A 17975-nucleotide genomic window follows, 5' to 3' on the forward strand; every position below is an offset into this window, starting at 1 on the left:
CAGACCAAACATCAACCCATTCTAAATCATTAGCAAAAATCTTGAAGTTTTTTAAGGAAATAAAGGGCCTAGAAGATATTTGGAGAGTTGCTCACCCAAATCTCTGAATATATACACACTATTCTGCTATACTCATTGCCAAGAACACATTTTTGATTATCCTCCAAACAACTATCCAGCTGGGTGGTTGAAATAAATCATCTGTTTTGAAATAAATCATCTGTTTTGAATGGTATCTGACCACTCACTCCATAATGCTACATATTGGACTGCCAGCTAGAGCTATAGAAAGTAAACAATGGAAGTTCCCTTTAGAAACCCTTAGGGATGTTTCTTTTTAAACACAAAGTAGTTGGAGAAATCTGTGAATACTTCATCATCAACACCACAACAGTATTCACACATTCCAGGTGATGGGTCATTTTAAAAATAGTTTAGTTATAAGGGGAGTGGCCAAGCAGGCAGCCGTATTAATGGCTGTACAAAACCAGTTAGATAAACAAGAGGGAAACAAATTACTTAACTTGAATGAGGATTGTTGAATCCTCCACCTGGCAATACCCTTGCAACATCGAATGGAGCAATTCAGGAGTTCCGAGAAATAGCAGAAAGTGAAGTGGACTTTCTGGGTAATAACTTCTAAGCTAGGAAGTGTGGATGGGTGACATGCCAGGATACTCCATGGCCTGGATGCTCAGGGATCCTGATGGCTGCACTTATGGCTGAACAAGGAACAATTACTACAAATTCAGTTGTAATACTTAAATTATTCATAGAATATTATGAACTAGAACTATATACTACATGTAGTAAAGCCACTACCAATTACATACAGCAATACATAAATGAGCTGACAATAGTATGTTAAGATGAGGGTCGAAGAGAGGCCCTGATACCCCCTTAAAGGAAATTCTGACTATCCTTTATGCCCTGACTTCCTGTATCACTCTGGTATCAGATGGCCTTTCAGCTGCACTTTATACAGCTTACAAAGATCTACTTGCCCTCAATAGCTCACAGTTTGTAAGCACTAGAAGAAGACATACTACATCCAACTGTGGTGTGGTTCCTATTATGAAACAGGACTGTACATGTGGGATGGCAGAATTTCAGAATGTGGGGGACAGAGTCCTTCCACACCATCAGAAAATGTTGGCCCTGCTCCTGGCTAGCTCGCAGTGCCTCACCTGAACCTCTAACCTTACAGGGAGAAGGTGATTTGTGGCAAACTGAAACATGACACTCTGACTCCCCAGGGAAGCTGTGGAAACAGATCTCATCTTTTTGTCATATTATTTATGCGTGTCAAGATAAAAATGCAAAGAAGATACATTCAAAGTTCCTAATATATTTATAGAAACTAATGTAATCTTATAGAGAGAGAATGTACTGCTTTAATTAGGCAGATGAAACAATGCAAAATAATCAGCATTATGAATAGTGCAAAGAAATGAACATTCCCACCACTGTTAATCAGTTCTAGAAATTCTAGAAATTCCGACTTGGCCCTAATGCCCTAAAGAGAGCATATTTGGGTGTACCCTTCTGTCTGCCCAATGCAAGGGATTAGCCTGAGCCTCATAGCTCAAACTGGTGTCAGGAGTGTGCCTGTGTGATGAGTGGCAATCCTTGTCAGGAGGCTGGTGAATCAGCAGCAGTAAAGCTGCATTGCTGAACGTAGCGGTCCTAAGATGGTTGCAGCTGGAATGCCCCTTTGACCCTTCTGGTCAGTGCATTGCTTATATAATAAAACTGCACTATGCTAGAAGATGGAGCTCTGACATGATGTTTTGTCTTGGTATTAGAAGCTGTCACCTAAACTGGCAACACAGCACCAGGAAAATCTCGTTCTGTATGTAGTCTTGGGCAGAGTGTTCCTGATTATGGGTCAAGAAAGCTAACAAGAAACAACCATTGTGTACCCAGCCTTCTCAGAATAATATTATGTAAGCTTGTATGTAAAACATAATACTGCTAAAAATGCAATGCAACTAAAATGTGCAACATGTAAAATGTGCAATGCGAAAGAAGGCTAAGAAATATGGGTCCAAGATGGACATCACAACAAGGCCTGCTGAGAAGCCATAATAATAGTTCTCAAAAACCAGACATGGATCCACTAAAATGTCGATCCTACAGACTACTGTTGTTGCTATCCTTAGAATGTGAAATACTTGCCTGAGTGCTGGCTAACTACTTTATACCCCAGATGCATGGCTTGCTGCTTCCCAAAAAAACGGGATTAGTTCCAGGTACGATGACCATTCACAATTTTTGCACATTGTTTGCCACGTTAATCCAGATTAGACTAGGCCTCTGTTGGTCAGTAATTTTTGTGTGGAAAATTGTTTGAGTCACTGAATGAATACTCACGAGAAAGGCCTTAAACAGATTCAGCCTGAGCTTCTACATAATAAAAATCATAAATCCACTGTGAATGTACCTGAATAGTAAGGGCAAAATCAGTAGTAGCATATTTCTCACCTTCCCTATTTACAGAGGTACCAGACAAGGATGTTAGTTGTCCCCATTAGTCTTTGCAATAACTACAGAGCCATTTTCCTGTCACCTCAGAGTCGACCATTCCCACAGGGGGCTCTCATTAACCAGTAGGAGGTTGGTACTCTCTAATATGCAATGCCATAGAGGTGAGATCAACAATTAACTTATTTCAAGTGATTCAGGAAATCTTATGACGCAATAGACTGTCTTGCAATAATATGAATTAAAATATGTTGTAATTTATTTCTATTTCTATTGACCGCATGGGCAGTCTTAATTGATTTATCATATGCACTAAAATTGAGTACCTAGTCTTCATGAAATCCAGGAGTACAAATCCATTGATTAAAGGAATAACTATCAGAGACAATTATGGGGCCAGAAACTGACAAACTCACAACTAAAGTGGACAAACGGATCCATTTCCCACTGTTGATGGCAGACCAAAGTGCATTGATAAAATGGTGATATTATCCTAAATTCTCAACTTTTAATTAGACTGGTGGAGTTGGAAAGAGCAAACACATATGGTTAGAGATACTTACATTATTGTAAGAGAAGGGGTATTTGCAATACCAGACTTCAATATTTTTGGGCCGTTCAAGCCCTTTTGCGTTATATTTGTACTACATGACAGTATTAATAGAGTTTCAGCTATGAAGAGAGTATGGCATATCCTACTAAAAGATCAGGATGCTCTGAATTATATTCACCTGAACAATTGGTAATGAATATCCCAATGTTACTGCCAACATTGGAGTAAGCGTTCACCAAATCTTTTACAGATAGTAGTTTAATATGGGTTGGTCTGTTATTCCAGGAGCATTAATTTATTTCACTATAGATTTTTTTGATAGAAACATTTTATTTTTACTGTAAACAATACAAACAGTTTTGTGTCTGGAATAAACACTGTTTAGATGGTACAGCCCAATTTCTACCACTATAGCATCTAACGGGTAAGCTATATACTACTTTGCCATTCCACCTTCATCCATCTAGTCCATGCTGCATCCGCCCTTTCTTTCAGACATTCTTGTATTTATAGGGCCATCCCCTGGCCATGTATGTTGTCTCTTTAGTCTTGGCACACCAGTCCATGCTATTTGTCCATGCCAGTATAGCTGGGGCTACAGGAGAGTTCCAGTGTTTGGCTGTATCACTTTTAGCCATCAACATGCCCAAACCCACCAGTATCCTATTCTCTCTTGGACCCACCCCCAGATCCTCCAGTATGTCGAGCAGCATTATTCAAGGGTGTGCTTCAATATACAACCCCACCAAGGGGGCTAAAGTCAAAATGATGGTGTTCCAGTACATGTGGATAACAGGGCATGACCATACCATGTGACAGAAATCCCCCCTGGGCTCCTGGCATCTGCCACATGCTGGGGAAGCCAGAGGAGTGTGAGGTATGCCTGGTGAAGAAATTTAAATTGTCCAAGCCGAGATTGCCAACACGTGGAGGGGCATATAAGTGTCCCACCAGTAGGCTTGGTACAGGGCTCCTACCCATCCTTCTCATTTCACCCTCAAAGGACCCATCAGGAAGGGGCATGAGTGACACTAGGGTCTTGTCAATCTGCAAAATTCCCTCTTTCCCCATATAACCCATAAGCAAGTGGTCCTCTAGTGTACTTGTATTCCATTATCACGTATTGGAGCTGTAGATAGTGAAATAATTGCCAGGTGGGCATTTGGAAATTCATGCAGAGGTCCTGAAAGGACATAATATGATCCTGGTCCCATACACCTCCCAGGTGAGATATCCCTATACAGCCCCATCCCGGCAAACCCTCCCAGGGTGATTCCTGGACCAGTCATCCGCCTTCCCATAGGGGAGTCTCAAGCGTGAGTTTGTGGTCCCTGCCTATCCACCTCAGCACCACCCTACACACCCGGAAGACCACCTGAGTCAGTTTTGGAAGGGTCATACGAATGGACACCCCCTATAGGATCCCTATCACCTTACTCAGGTCAAGAAGGGACAATTATCCCTGGTATGTTGGGCCCCCTCATCCTCCATGCAACCAGTTGTTTATGGTCAGTTGCTGAGCCATCCAATAGTAAAAGCAAACATCTGCCATGGCGAGTCCTCCCTCATACACTGAGCAGACACACTTGCCAAAAGTCACTCTCAGGGTTTGTGTACCCATACAAACTGTCACCCCATGGCTGCCAAAGAGTCGAACCAGACCTGTGGAATACGAAGAGGATAGTTTTGGAGAACGTAAAGTAGCCTAAAAAAGGGTATTCTACCCACAAGGTTTAGAGGGAGCTTATACCATTGGGACATATTTTCTCGGGCCTTCCTCACCACGGGACAAAGATTGAGACTCCAGGTAAGTACCTGATTCCAATAAATATATATGCCAAGATACAGAAAGTTCAGCCTGCATATGGGGACCTTGAGTGCCAAAATTTATCTTGGGGGTCACCCTGTATGGGCACCAGGAGGGACGTGTAACAGTTAACCTTCAGACTGGAGGCTGCCCCAAAGATGTTTAGGACATGAAATAAACGAGGAACTGTCTCAGCAGGACGAGAGAGGAACAACAACACATTGTCTGCGTATAATGCTACCAAGCTCCAGTCAAACCCCCAGACCTCTGCAACACATCAAACCTGTGCCACAAAGGGTTCACTAGGCAGCACAAAAAAGGAGGGAGGGAGGGGATAGCCCTGTCTGGTACCCCACCTATTAGGAAAATTAGGAGACAAAACCCTTTTGATTTGTACTAGAACTTACAGGACAGCATAGAGGACCCTGACATATGCCTGGTATTTAGGCCCAAGCCCCATCTTGGTAAGTGTTTCATCCAGGAATGACCAGTCTACTGTATCAAATTCCTGTTCAAAATCTATCAGGAAAAGGGCTGCCAAACCCCCCAGAGACTTAATATGGTCCAATGCCAGGCACATCCTCCGAATGAAGTGTTGTGTTCTATGGTGGGGAATGAACCCACACAGGTCTGTGTAGACCGATTGGGGTATCGCCTGCAGGAGGTGACTGGCCAAGAGCTTTACCTAGAGTTTAACCTCCATGTTGATAAGGGAAATAGGCCAGTATGAGGAACATTGGCCCTGTGGGCATCCCGGCTTGGGAAGGACGACCAGAGTCACCAAGTCTTTGTCCTGAGGGAAGTGGCCTTTCATGTTTGTCTCTGTAACTTGGTCCAAAAGGGGGGGAGGATATCAGGTCTGAGTTTCTGATAGTATTCATCCAGAGAGTCATCTGGTCCTGGTGTTTTCCCGGGTTTAGGTCTGCTAATGTGTTCCCCACTTCCTCAAGTGTGCATGTCTGATCGAAGATGATTCTGTCTGCTTCAGTCAGGATGGACAGTGGGAGGTCTGCAGCCAAGGGTGTGGTAAATTCACAGTCAGGGCATACCTGTTTTGCATAGAGCATTTCATAATATATTGCAAATATCAACGCAATCTCCTCTACCACCCAACTTGCTTCGTCCACTACATTGGGTACTATATTGGATTTCACATATTTTGTGGCGAGCCAGTGCAGGAGTTTGCTTGACTTGTACCCCTGATTCAGACATCCTCCATGTGAAGGACAACCAACAATTGTAGGCTTCTTCCATGAAGGGCTGACGTAAGGATGTCCTATTGAATGGTAACTGGAGCTGCACCAGTCTGTCTGTTTATTTGGATCCACCAATTTCTGGGACAATAGGCCTTTAGATTTCAAATGTGGGCTCACTTTTCATGGTCCACACCCCCCTGGTGTAGAGGTGAGTGATACCTTAATCCCCCGACAATAAGCCAGCAGACTCCATCATGCCCTTATTTTGATCGAGGAACGTTTTCAGTTCCTCAGATAAATACTCTGAAAAGTGCTTGTCATTGAAGAGCCAGGCATTAAGTCATCACACCTTGTGGTCCCGAGAGTCTGGGGCCCCAAAGTCAGTTACCACTGGGGTGTGGTCTGATTTTCCCCAGGAGAGGATATTTGACCCTGTGGTGTGCAGAAGGTCTGAGGCTGGCAGGACCAGGTAAACAATGGGGGCCTGTGAGCCATGTGCAGCTGATGTGTGAGTATATTCATGTCTCCCAGGGTCCCAAATGCTGCAGGAGTTGCTCAATCCCACCCCAACTGCCCATTCTGCCAGACCCCCTCCCCTGTCTCAGGGGCTTGCTCTTGGGTCATAGCAATCCTGCAAGTCCATAACAGTGTTTAAGTCCCTCTCCTCACTATTGTTACCTATGAGGCAGGGCGCTTATTAGCTCCCTAATGGTCAGCAGTGTAGAACAGTGGGTGTGTAGCTGGTGGAACAAACATACTGACTAAGTTATAAGAGGTACCTTCCAAAGAGCCCTCAAGGATTACATCTGCTATGTATGTCCCTTGTGACTTTAGCTACTACCAAGCTCAGTGTCCTATTTAAGAGGATGGCCACCCTCTGTGAACCTTTGAAGTATCCTGCATGGTATAGTCTGTTGTAACCCCTGCAGGTCAGGAACAGACAATTGTGTCCCTGTAGATGGGGCTGTTGGAGCATCAAGATTGCCAGATTATGTCTATGTACAAATTGTAGTACAGCTCCCCTCTTAATCCGATCTACCAGCCCATTAACATTCCATATCCTTACCGAGTGTGCCCCCACAGTGATAGTAGTGAGTTGGCCTCATATGTTCCCACCTGTGGTGTCTACCCCTCTTAATGGAGAAGTACCAGTGGGGCCAATGCAAGCCATGGTACAGAGCAGAGTGTAAGAGCAAGTGAGGAATGGTTATTGCACCCAGAAAGGTTGAGCAACAAGACATATCTAACAACAAAGAAAATCTCAAAAGAAGAATGAAACACCTACCCATCCTATACTTCCCACCCTGAAGAAGCATCTGCTGCCCAAGTAAAACATGAACACAGAACTACTGTGAGGGTGATGTCCTTAGATGGTCCAGATGGTTCACCGATCCACCACCTCCAGAGGAACCATATCTGGTAAGGAAATGAACAATGTCAACTCTCATTGAGGTCCTGTTCTGGGCATTTGCCCTTGCCATCGGCTGAGTCAGTCTGGAGATCCTCCCGGTCCATAGGCCTCTCCGTTGTGAATGGCTACCGATGCTCTTCCTGATGCTCATTGTAGGCATCCACTTCCGAGGCACCCCTGTTGCTCGCTGCCACTGGGAACTTTTGCTATCTTAGAACACGGGCCCCTGGGATTGCTTTGTGGGCCAAGAGCCTGTGGACCCTCTCAAGGATAACACAGAAAGACAGACCGTCCGCTGCCATCTAGGTTCTAATCTATTGTTCAAGAAAGGTTTCCGGGGTTGAGCTTTCAGCTAGCTCCAGAAAACCTATAAAGCCGATGTTGTTCCGTTGGGCCCTTTTTCATCATCTTCTGCTCAGTCTTGCAGTGTCTTGGTATTTTGTGGCAAACATGTATCTCTGAGGGTAGACTCCATACCGTATCTTCTACCTCTGATACCCTGCCTTCCGCTTTGGTAACTCAGTCCTTGGTCTAACGAAAACCATAGCACTGTAAGGCCACATCTATACCCACTTCTCCAATTTTAATCCACAATGCTGCCTCAGAGTTTAGGATGGATTGTAGGATCACTACTGTGTTGTCCCCATCTGGAAGGGCTGCAGCACCCTGCTCACCACCTGGAGCAACTTTTGCTCCTCCAACAGTGACGGTGCATTGCTCCATTTTGACCTGGTCCTATGGTGGCCTATCCCAGCCCACCTCACTTGGAACCTCGAAACACTGGCTGTCCCTCCAATATATGCCAGTCCTGGGACGGTCTCAGAGCCATTACCTGCCTTTCAGTTTGGCTGTCACTAGTGTGTGATGGTGGGGGTCTCAATGTGCTTGCCCAGTCAAGATGCACCTGGGCAGCATGAGCAATTGGCCCCCTGGTGGCAGGTCACTGGCCTCACTCACCTTGGGCCCCTGGTCCATCCTCTTGATGCCATCTCTGTGAATCTGGGCTCGGGAAAGATGCCGACTTCCACAATTACTGTGCCTAATGGTGCTCCTGGGGCCATGTCTTTGCCCAGTCCGGTGGCTCTGTGGAAGGGGGAAGGGTGGGTGCAGAAGGAAGAAAATGGGAGAGAGGGGACCCCCTCTTCTTCATCAACTCACTCACCAACTAGAGGGTGGCTGCAGGGAGGCTCCAGGCTGCACCATCCCCTCAAGCATTAATGCTGCCCTGCCAGCAGCCCAGCCCTAACCACCAGTTTTGCTAATCCTCGGGCCACCAGGCCCCACCCTTGGGCATTGCCAGGCCTCCTGGGCCTATTCCTCCTCCTCCAGGCAGTCAGACAGGGAACGCTATTGGTTGTGGTGTGTCCCACATTTCCTGCCCCAGCGGGGCCAAGCAGTCAGCTGGTAGAAGCCTCTTTGCCACGTCGGAGTCTCTGAGGCAATTGGAGGCTCCAGCTGTAGTTGTCGAACTGCCATTATCATCTCTGTGGCCTTCTGATGTTGCAGCCCAGGGCCTGAGTCCTCCTCCATTCTCAGGGCTCTTTGCCCCTCCACCACCTCCTGGAGTGTTGGGGGGCTTGTCAGGCCCCTCATCTGGGAATGCTAGCACCCAGAACAGGGGCTCCACATCGAACTGGCTGGGAGCTCCCAAGAGCGCATCCACCATCTTGTCCGTTAAGGTCATGTCCTCCCCACTAGAGATATTTAAAGAGGTGAGTGCATCCATCCCTGTAGACATATACGCATATTTCAGGTTAAGATGCGCTATCAGAGAGATAGACCTCTCCTTTCCAAAGCAACCTACTTAGCTTATACCATCATCTCGAATGATCATATCGGAGAGATCCAGAGGTTGCTGGGCAGCCCCAGTGGTTCAATAACATAAGAAGACATATAAGCAATCAAACACTGGAGGGCCAATTTAAATGAGCAATGCTTTGAAAAACAATTGACCTATTGCTATTCACAAACGTCACAAAACATGGTGAAATACAGACAAAATATTACACGTTAAATTGTTACATAAGATGTAGATGACACTAGCTCTATTGTACAGAATTGATCCAATTAGGGAACATGAATACACTAGATGCACAAATCTGCTTGCAGTTGTCATTCATGCTGCATGAAAATGCCCAAAGTCCTAATAACTCTAAAAAGAAGTGGTTCAAGAGATTGAACAAATACTGACTCACAAGATTCCATCTGCATGGTGGTTGCTGGTGAAGTTATAGAGATACGAGCCAGACATTCCCAAATCTGTAAGGAGGCCTACTGCGGTGTTTCTACTGCTGGCAAATGGCTCAGTGATGGATGACATGCCCAATCCCACAAACCACAAAATAATTACAAGGTAGAATGTGGTGCAGTACAGATGCTGAAATGTCCAGCACACTTCACTGCTTAAAATCAAGACCCAGAGGCACACAGTAACCAATCTGTAAATATCTTTTAGATAGAACTTCTCAGTCAAGCTAGGACAACGTAATACACACATATGAATTTACATGACATGAATGTGAGGGGAAATGTTGAAACATGGACTAATATCCATTGCCAATAAGGTATATTATACAGTAATGGCAGCTACACATACTAACTAATGTTTAGACTTCACCCAGTGTATAATGGCTGTACAGGGATTCATACTAAAAATAAACAAGGAGAGGGTTAAGACTTACAGTTGTTTTTTGACAGGTTGCATCTTGTGACTTTGACTTTTTGGAGTTGTATCTTTCTAGTCATACGAATGACCAGGTCATCATTTTAGTGGGATGCTGGTTAGCCCTATTTGGTTGCTTTAGTGAGAGCTGATGGCTTGACATTAACTATGTATAGTGTCTACTATGTGGGCGGCACCATTGCTTTTTAATAGGTTGTAGCTACCTCACCTTCTTGGTGAGGGCACATTTTCTTAGTTAGGCAAGATGGGTTTAATTCATTGACACCAAAACAGCTTAAGGGCATGTACTACTCTGGCACTCAAATGTTAGAAACCTCTAGAGTACACTGTCTAGGCGCACAATGAGGTCCAGCATTATTTTCACAGGAAGATGCCTTTCAGCCATCTTAGAGAGTTGAGTAGGTGATTAGATCCAAAAAGCCCAATATCAAAATAAAATTCAAATTTACATGCTACACTGCTGATCAAATAATTGTTTTTCCAGCCTGTGAAATCCAAGTTGATAATCTATATGCTTGATATCCATAACAACTAAGGAGCACGTTTTTCTATGAAACATAGATGTGACCCACTGATCTCAACACTTACCAGCCTGACGAGCTGAAAGCTTGTTTGCTTGTCCCTCACATAACGTGGTGTTTCGTAGTATATTGGTGATCACTCCTGGCATAATGATGTCCTTCCTCAAAATTTTGAGGGCCTTCTAGGAATTATGGGCCAGATGTATGAAAACAGGGGTCTGCGAATCGCAAAATGCGAATTTTAAGAAATCGCAATTTCCGAGTCGCAATTGGCCATGTAACAAAATTGCGATTCGGAATTAGCGATTTTCTTAAAAATCGCTATTTGTGGTTTGCGAGGCCCATTTTCCGAATCGCAACACCTCAGCCCAACCAAGTACCAGCCAAGGTAAGTGCCAAATCTGTTGTGTGAACACTGTATGTGCATGCATAAAAGCCACATAGGAATTAGCATGTAATGTGAAGTAGTGTGTGAAGTAGTCCACTCCACATCTCATTAGCAGCCAAAACATGCATTATGGGAGTCGCGGTCCACAAACTAGAACAGACAGTGGCATGATAATGTTAGCAAGCATAGGGACACCCAAGGTAACACAACACACACTACACCATGTACAGCAGTATGTATAGTATTATTGCCATTTCTGGACAGATAATGTAACATACAGAAACTGACATGCTGCATATTGTTGTTGCAGGTGGGCCTGGCACAGCAGCCACAGCAGAGACGGGTGTAGCAGACACGGACATGCAGCTGCCCTCAGACAACAACACCAGTGGGTCCAGCAATCTTCCTACTGTGCGCCGCAGGCCTAGGCCGTTACCACTACCGGACCTCAGTGGTGACTCCGATGTGCAGCAGGAGAGTTCCGACACACCATCCGCATCCGGGATGCGCAGCCAGGTACCGGAGGACAGGGGTCCTGCAGCGTGTCGTCCACGTGCCCCAGTGTCACTACAGCAATTGCAGGAGGCAGCTCAGGGTACATCCCTGTTCGGTGGACAGGAGGCTGCAATGTTGCAGCAACAACGGCAGCAAAATAGAAGGATCCAAAGTTTGGACAGGAGCCTCAGAGTCCACAATCGTAACACGGTCGGACTACATCGGAGACTGGACACCCTCAATGAGAACATCAACCAGCTGCGTGAGGGACAGGTACAGGCCTCCCAGGACACTCTTGAGTTGACAACTGCTGTGAGTGACCTGTGCGAGGAGCTGCGACAAGAACGCCTGAGTAGACGCAGACATGAGCACCAATTCCGCACCATGTTTGCGACATACTGCCGGTCATCCAATCGCATGGCCAACTCCACCGCCCTCATTGCGCGTCGTGCTGTGGCGGCCCAGGTTGAGGCTTCACACACCAGTAGGGATGTGGGCCAGGCCCTTGTGCAGATCACCACTGTGATCGAACAGGTATTGGGACAGAGGTCGGCCACTCCGAGTGAGGTTGCCTTGGGTGACACGGAGGATACCTCAAGCCTCAGCAGTGTGCACCTACCAGCTCCAGACCACAAACGGCGCAGTGCCAGGCGCAGCACTGCCACAGAGCCTGACATTCAGGGTGCCAGTGATGCAACTGGGAACCCCAGTGGTGTGCGAGGGAGGAGGAAGTGACTTCTGCCTCATTGACTCTGGTGTCCCCACTATGGAGTAATAGTGTGGGACTCACATCACAATTCATAACCTGCCGTAAAGGAATAAATTTAATTTCTCACTATAGCTACAGTAGTCAGTAGTGTTTGATTGTACATACTCACGTCTGGAATGGTTGTGTGTGATGTCAGCAGGCCTTTGCCGTCCCTCTGCTGCACTGGTCCTGTCTGCTGGCTGTAGAGGTGGTATGGGATCGTCAACCTCAACTGATTCAGTGTCACTGATTTCTATAGGTATGCCCCTGGTTGTAGCTATATTGTGCAAGATTGCACAAGTAGCCACTATTCTACCTGGCCACGAGATCAGTTATGATTTGGTTGGGATTGCATATCTCCTGTTTATTCATGGAATGTTGGTGTTTACGGTTTCGGTACACATACTCTGTGACTGATGGTGGACATACTGCCACATGTGTGCCATCTATGGCACCTAGGATGTGGGGGAAGTGTGCAATTTGATAAAAGTCAATTTTTTCTGCTGTATTTCCTGTGGGGTGTGGGGGAATCGGATGTACTGTTGGAGTTTGCTTAGCATGGCGTTGATAAATGCATTGACAAATCAGGAGAGGGTGCTCTGTGTGACCCCCCAGCCGATGCTATGACCCCTTGATAGCTCCCTGAGGTAAGTAGGTGGAGGGTGCATGATACCTGCACATGGGTGGGTATGCTATGTGTCCTTAGTGTTCTGCGCTGCAGTATGGGTTGTAGCTCAGCTATGAGATCATGAATCATGGCTGAGTTCACCCTATACCTCTCAAATATGTCCTCCTCTGTCATTTCAAATAGTGTAATGCGCACTCTAGAAATGCGCTCCTGTCTCCTCATCCCTCTCCTCAAACCTGCCAGGATCCTCATCCTCCTCGCCATGACGTAGAGTGCAGCCATTGTGGTGGGGGGTCTGAAGTATTCTGTGCCACTTCATATAGGTTGCACCTGGTTACCACCTGGTTTCACTTAGTGGTATTTTGCATGTGCAAAATGCCATTCTGCGAAAAATCGCTAATTGCGAATTTTTGATGCATCTCTTTGCGATTCGGATTTTGCGATTCGCATTTTGCTCCTCGCAATTTCCTACTGGAAATACCGAATCGCAAAATGCGACTCGCAAAACCAGGTCGCAACGCAAGAAATCGCACATTTTGCAATTTCTTATTTTTTGGTCTGCGAATGCCTTTCATGTATCGCAGACCACGTTTTTGCACTCGCAAACGGACGATTTTTGCGATTCGCACCATTTGCGAGTGCTAAAACTTTTCATACATCTGACCCCAAGTTGTCTAACCTTGGTCTTATAGTGTTCTGGCATTGTACAAGCATCATTGGGCTAATCAAGGACACACCTTTCAAAGAGGTGACTACTTCAGTATAATGGTTGCCAGTATTAATGTACTCTGTATTCTTGGCATTATTGACCCCACCGCCCAGTGGGATTTGTGCCAGGCACAATGATAACCATCACTGATGTATTGTAGGTACCCATGGCGTTATGGAGTCCACCCATGATACCCAAGGTCTTGGTATATGGTGTCAATTCCTGGCATGTGATGGTAATACATGGGAATAAATTAAAGACTCTGTCCGTATATGACAGTAGCACACAATTACTTGATGACAGGGACAAACTGATATTTGAGGACTAAGCAGGCATTTGTTGAAAATGAAAACTGAAAGTTTGAGCTGAAGTAGAGCTCTTTTTTTAGAAAGTGACATTTTTAGGAAATTGAGTTCCTGTGACCAGAGGGAAACGCTTTTGTTTGATAGAAATACATTTCTACTTTCAGAAATTGATTAGTTGATGTTTGAAGTTAATCTCGTTGCATTTCCAAAATATGTTTAAAGGTGACAGGTGAATGATAATTCACGCTGTCTTATGGAGACTTATTGAGGATGTTATTTCCTGGATATCTCAAGGTGATTTTTGCTATGGTTGTTATTTAATAACTCACATGAAGGTATTTCATACTGATAAAACATTTTATGACATGATTTTGGGTAGCCTTCTGAGGATCTTTGGACAGTGGATTTGGAGGATTTTCCTCAGACAGGTGATGAAGGTCTGGAATTTGTTGGTGGTGATCACTGTTGTCCTTCAAGTTTCTTCTCTACTCAGAAGATCTGATTTTATGTTTGTGTTAAAAAGCCTGATCTTGGTTTGCAGAGTTAGGCCCTTAGAGCTCCAGATCTTCTTTAGCTGAAAGAAGGCATCCCTTATTTTGCAATTCTTGCCTTGGCAACATCAAGGGAAGATTAGAGGTAAAGTTTTGGTTATATTTCGAGCAATAGCAAATCTTGTACTCCTGCAAAAGCCAGTACCCCCAACCCTTTGAAATTGACCATAATTTGATATACAGCTATGGTTGTGGTCAAATCTAACGGCTGTAGGCTATCAACTACATGCAGTGGTTATTATAGATGCATATATCTTTGCTCACGTTTAGGTATACTGATCAGCATATAACCTACAAATTACTTAAATCCTAAACATACATGCAAGTTAATGTACATTTTCTAATTCAGGGAAAAGCATTAGCTGCTAACTTGCAAATATCCAGGAATGAACATGTACAACAGATCAATAAGTGCTGTACCTGTCTCTGGACAGAATCCATATTTTTTATCCTTGTCATAGTCCTCCGTAGTAGCACACCATCGATATCCATCAGTCCTGCCCTCTGTTGTGCAGCTGTCATAGGAAGTACCTTGAAACTTGAAGGGAAATTTGCATGGCTCTCCATCTGCATTTCCTGCTAGCGTGAAAAGTGCTGCCAGCAAAAAGAACAAGAAGACATTTTAATGACAGCTTCACTGAAGACACATCAATAGTAGTGAAAAGTGAATTGCATTGTGTTAATAAGTCTCTTTATGGGTAGGTAGTCAGTGCGTGCATTTATAAAAACTCAGTTACAGAGATATCATCACAAAGCATTGTGTACCCCACTTAGTAGGAGACTGTGCCTCCCACTAGGAAACCTTATCCAGTAGTATGATGATTGATAAGGGGACCCAACCAACAATCAATCAATTAATTAATCAATCAGTTAAACAAAACTAACCTGTACTGTGCAAAAGTTGCCATGTAATATAATTTTATGCAAAGGCTGAACAACCCAAAATTTTCACAAGTAGTACCTCAAGCTTACATTGAGTAGCAACAGATTTCTATTAGTCACAATATTCAGGCAAATGTCTTGTTACTGCCTCTAACATACAGCTGCAGAAAAACATTCAGAGAATGGAGAAGTTTGGCAGCAAGGTCACTATAAAACATGAAGTAAAGGATACAGCAGAGACCAATGTAAAATGAAGTGCAGCATGAGTCATATGAAAGAAGCAATCATTTGAAATGCTGTTCGTTAATAATTGTAAACATTTAGTATGTGTGTCTTTTTTTACAAGATGCCCTGATATTATCAACATCATGAAGTAAACACTGGTTTACAAAACAGTGGAAAGCAAAGCAGCTCTCTCCCAGCTGTTCCTTGCCCGACAGCTTTTCCTTTAGAAAACCTTTAGAAATGGGAGAAACAGCAGCAAGCCCTGGGTCTGTTCCTGTGGAATTCTACCTGGTCTATTCCTTATATGGGCCAGATGTACAAAGGTATTTGTGACTGCAAAAAGGCCTTTTGGTATATATGAATACCAAATCGCTGTTTGAAAGAGACATGTTTAGGGATGCCCTTCCAAATATTGATTTACAGTGGGATGTATTAATGTTTTGTTATCGAAATTCAGTAAGCAGTGGTAAGGTATTCATAAACGGGATCCAATCTATGAATGTTGGCAAGATCATTTTTTAAGAGAGAGAAGTAGATCCATGGAGCAATGGCCACTCTTAAAAAAATTACTTAAACTGTCACTTTTTTAAAACATATCCTGTGTCCCTTCAAGGAAAACAGGTTGCCTTATGGAAAAAGAATTGCTTCAATTAAAAGCATTCTCTGACATGGTTGTCTGCTGATCTGTGATGGCTGTGAATCATAGTAGTTCGTAATTTGTATCCTAATTTATTAATATTCATGAGATAGGCCATCTGTGAACCACAATGATCCAGTCTTTTGCGTACCAACCTATTAGTACATAGGTCAGTTTCACGCTGGTCACAAATTGTGACCAGTAGTTTGCTCCTAGTATTTCATACATCTGGCTCCATAGTTATTTTAAATGTAATTAGGTGCCTAGCTACAGAGAGCTCTCTGGATTAATCAGCACATATTATATCTATCACTAACCAGCACTGAAAGCCTGTGCAAAACTGTAAGAGGTGTTCGAAACATTATTAGTTTTATGGACACTGCAACTATCCTAACCTGCCTTTTTGCCTGCTGCAGCCTCTAATTTTGGGTAGTCCAGCACGTACAAATTACAAATGACCATGCAGGCACTGTAATACCACTGTGATTTCTCTTCAGTGAGCCAACCAGAGACTTCATCTTAGACAGTGAAACATTTCTTGGCTTTTTAACTGAAGTGCCCAAACTCAATTCCCACTAAGTTCCTAAGCCTTATTGTTTCTGGGACTGAGGGCAGTACAGAACAAACAGCATCAGTCAGAGAAGTGGTGTTGTACTACTACACCTGTTCCAGTATCCTCTGAACTGACAAATATATTTGTCCTTTGTCCAATTAATTTATTCATGTATGTATGTATGTATTTTTCATACACAAGTTACTCGTGTTTTGTTTGGCTGTTGTAAGTATATAACTTATAAAAACAGTTCCAATATCTAGGCTGTTGGACATTTTCCCTTTCTGCTGGGTCATCCTGAAATTGTTGGCCTTTTTGCTTACCCCTATTTTTCCTGGCTGAGAAAAACTTTGAACTTTACCCTGGCTAACCAGTGGTAAAGTGGTTGTGATCCTCCTTACAATATGGTAAAATTGGATACTTCTGATTGTCCTAAATAACTTACCTATAGGTCCCTATTATATGGTACCAAGGTGTACCCAGAGTAAGTTAAATGTCACTAGTTGGTTGTAGCACTCACTGCGCCATCCACTACAGTGGTAAATTAAATGTAGGAAGCTGGCTCTTTATATAGTATACCAAAAAGAGTGTAAAGAGTTTAGGTATCCCCTTAGATGTGGACAGGGCTTTCTTTAAATATCCCAAGTGCTCTATTTGTAGGAGGGAGGTCGAGCAGCTTAGGCTAATCAAAGTGGAGTGTTAGACCTCTGCTGCATACACATTCAATAAATGACTCACCACACGTGATCAAAAAGGGGATCTGCACCAATTTAGAAAAATAACACATTTTATATATTTTTTACACCAAAAACTTTGTTATTGGGCAAGTACCTTTTAAGTTAGCAGTTATGAAGTATACAGCAAGTACACTTGCATTGACTTTAATGTGGTAAAGTTATCCTATGGGAAAAGGAGCATATGCCTACCGGTACTTCCAAACGACTTACAGGACTGTTCTTCTGGAGTTAAGGTAAGCATGGGTCAAGGTCCAAGGTAGTGCTAACAAGTCACCTTGGTCGGCTCCAGGTCATCCGGGTGCCGAAGTGCTTTTTAGAATCGGGTGCCGTAATTTTATCCTAAGGGACAGAAACATATATGGTATAGGGGTACTTGGCAATGACTTACAGGACTGTTCTTCTGGAGTTAAGGTAAGTATGTGGCAAAGTCCAAGGCAGCACCAGCAGGTCACTTCAGGAGGC

The 17975-nt window shown here is 44.1% G+C and overlaps 1 protein-coding gene across 1 annotated transcript in view; it reads right to left on the bottom strand.

Annotated features, from left to right (window-relative positions):
• MMP2 (matrix metallopeptidase 2) overlaps positions 1–17975 on the bottom strand; it is a 183508-nt gene that overhangs the window by 98550 nt on the left and 66983 nt on the right. The window contains exon 6 of the mRNA XM_069216277.1: positions 14900–15073. Coding sequence (XP_069072378.1) covers positions 14900–15073 — 174 coding nt within the window. The remainder of the gene's footprint in view (positions 1–14899; positions 15074–17975) is intronic.

The sequence above is a fragment of the Pleurodeles waltl genome, chromosome 12, assembly GCF_031143425.1.
Source record: "Pleurodeles waltl isolate 20211129_DDA chromosome 12, aPleWal1.hap1.20221129, whole genome shotgun sequence".
Classification (NCBI taxonomy): Eukaryota; Metazoa; Chordata; class Amphibia; order Caudata; family Salamandridae; genus Pleurodeles; species Pleurodeles waltl.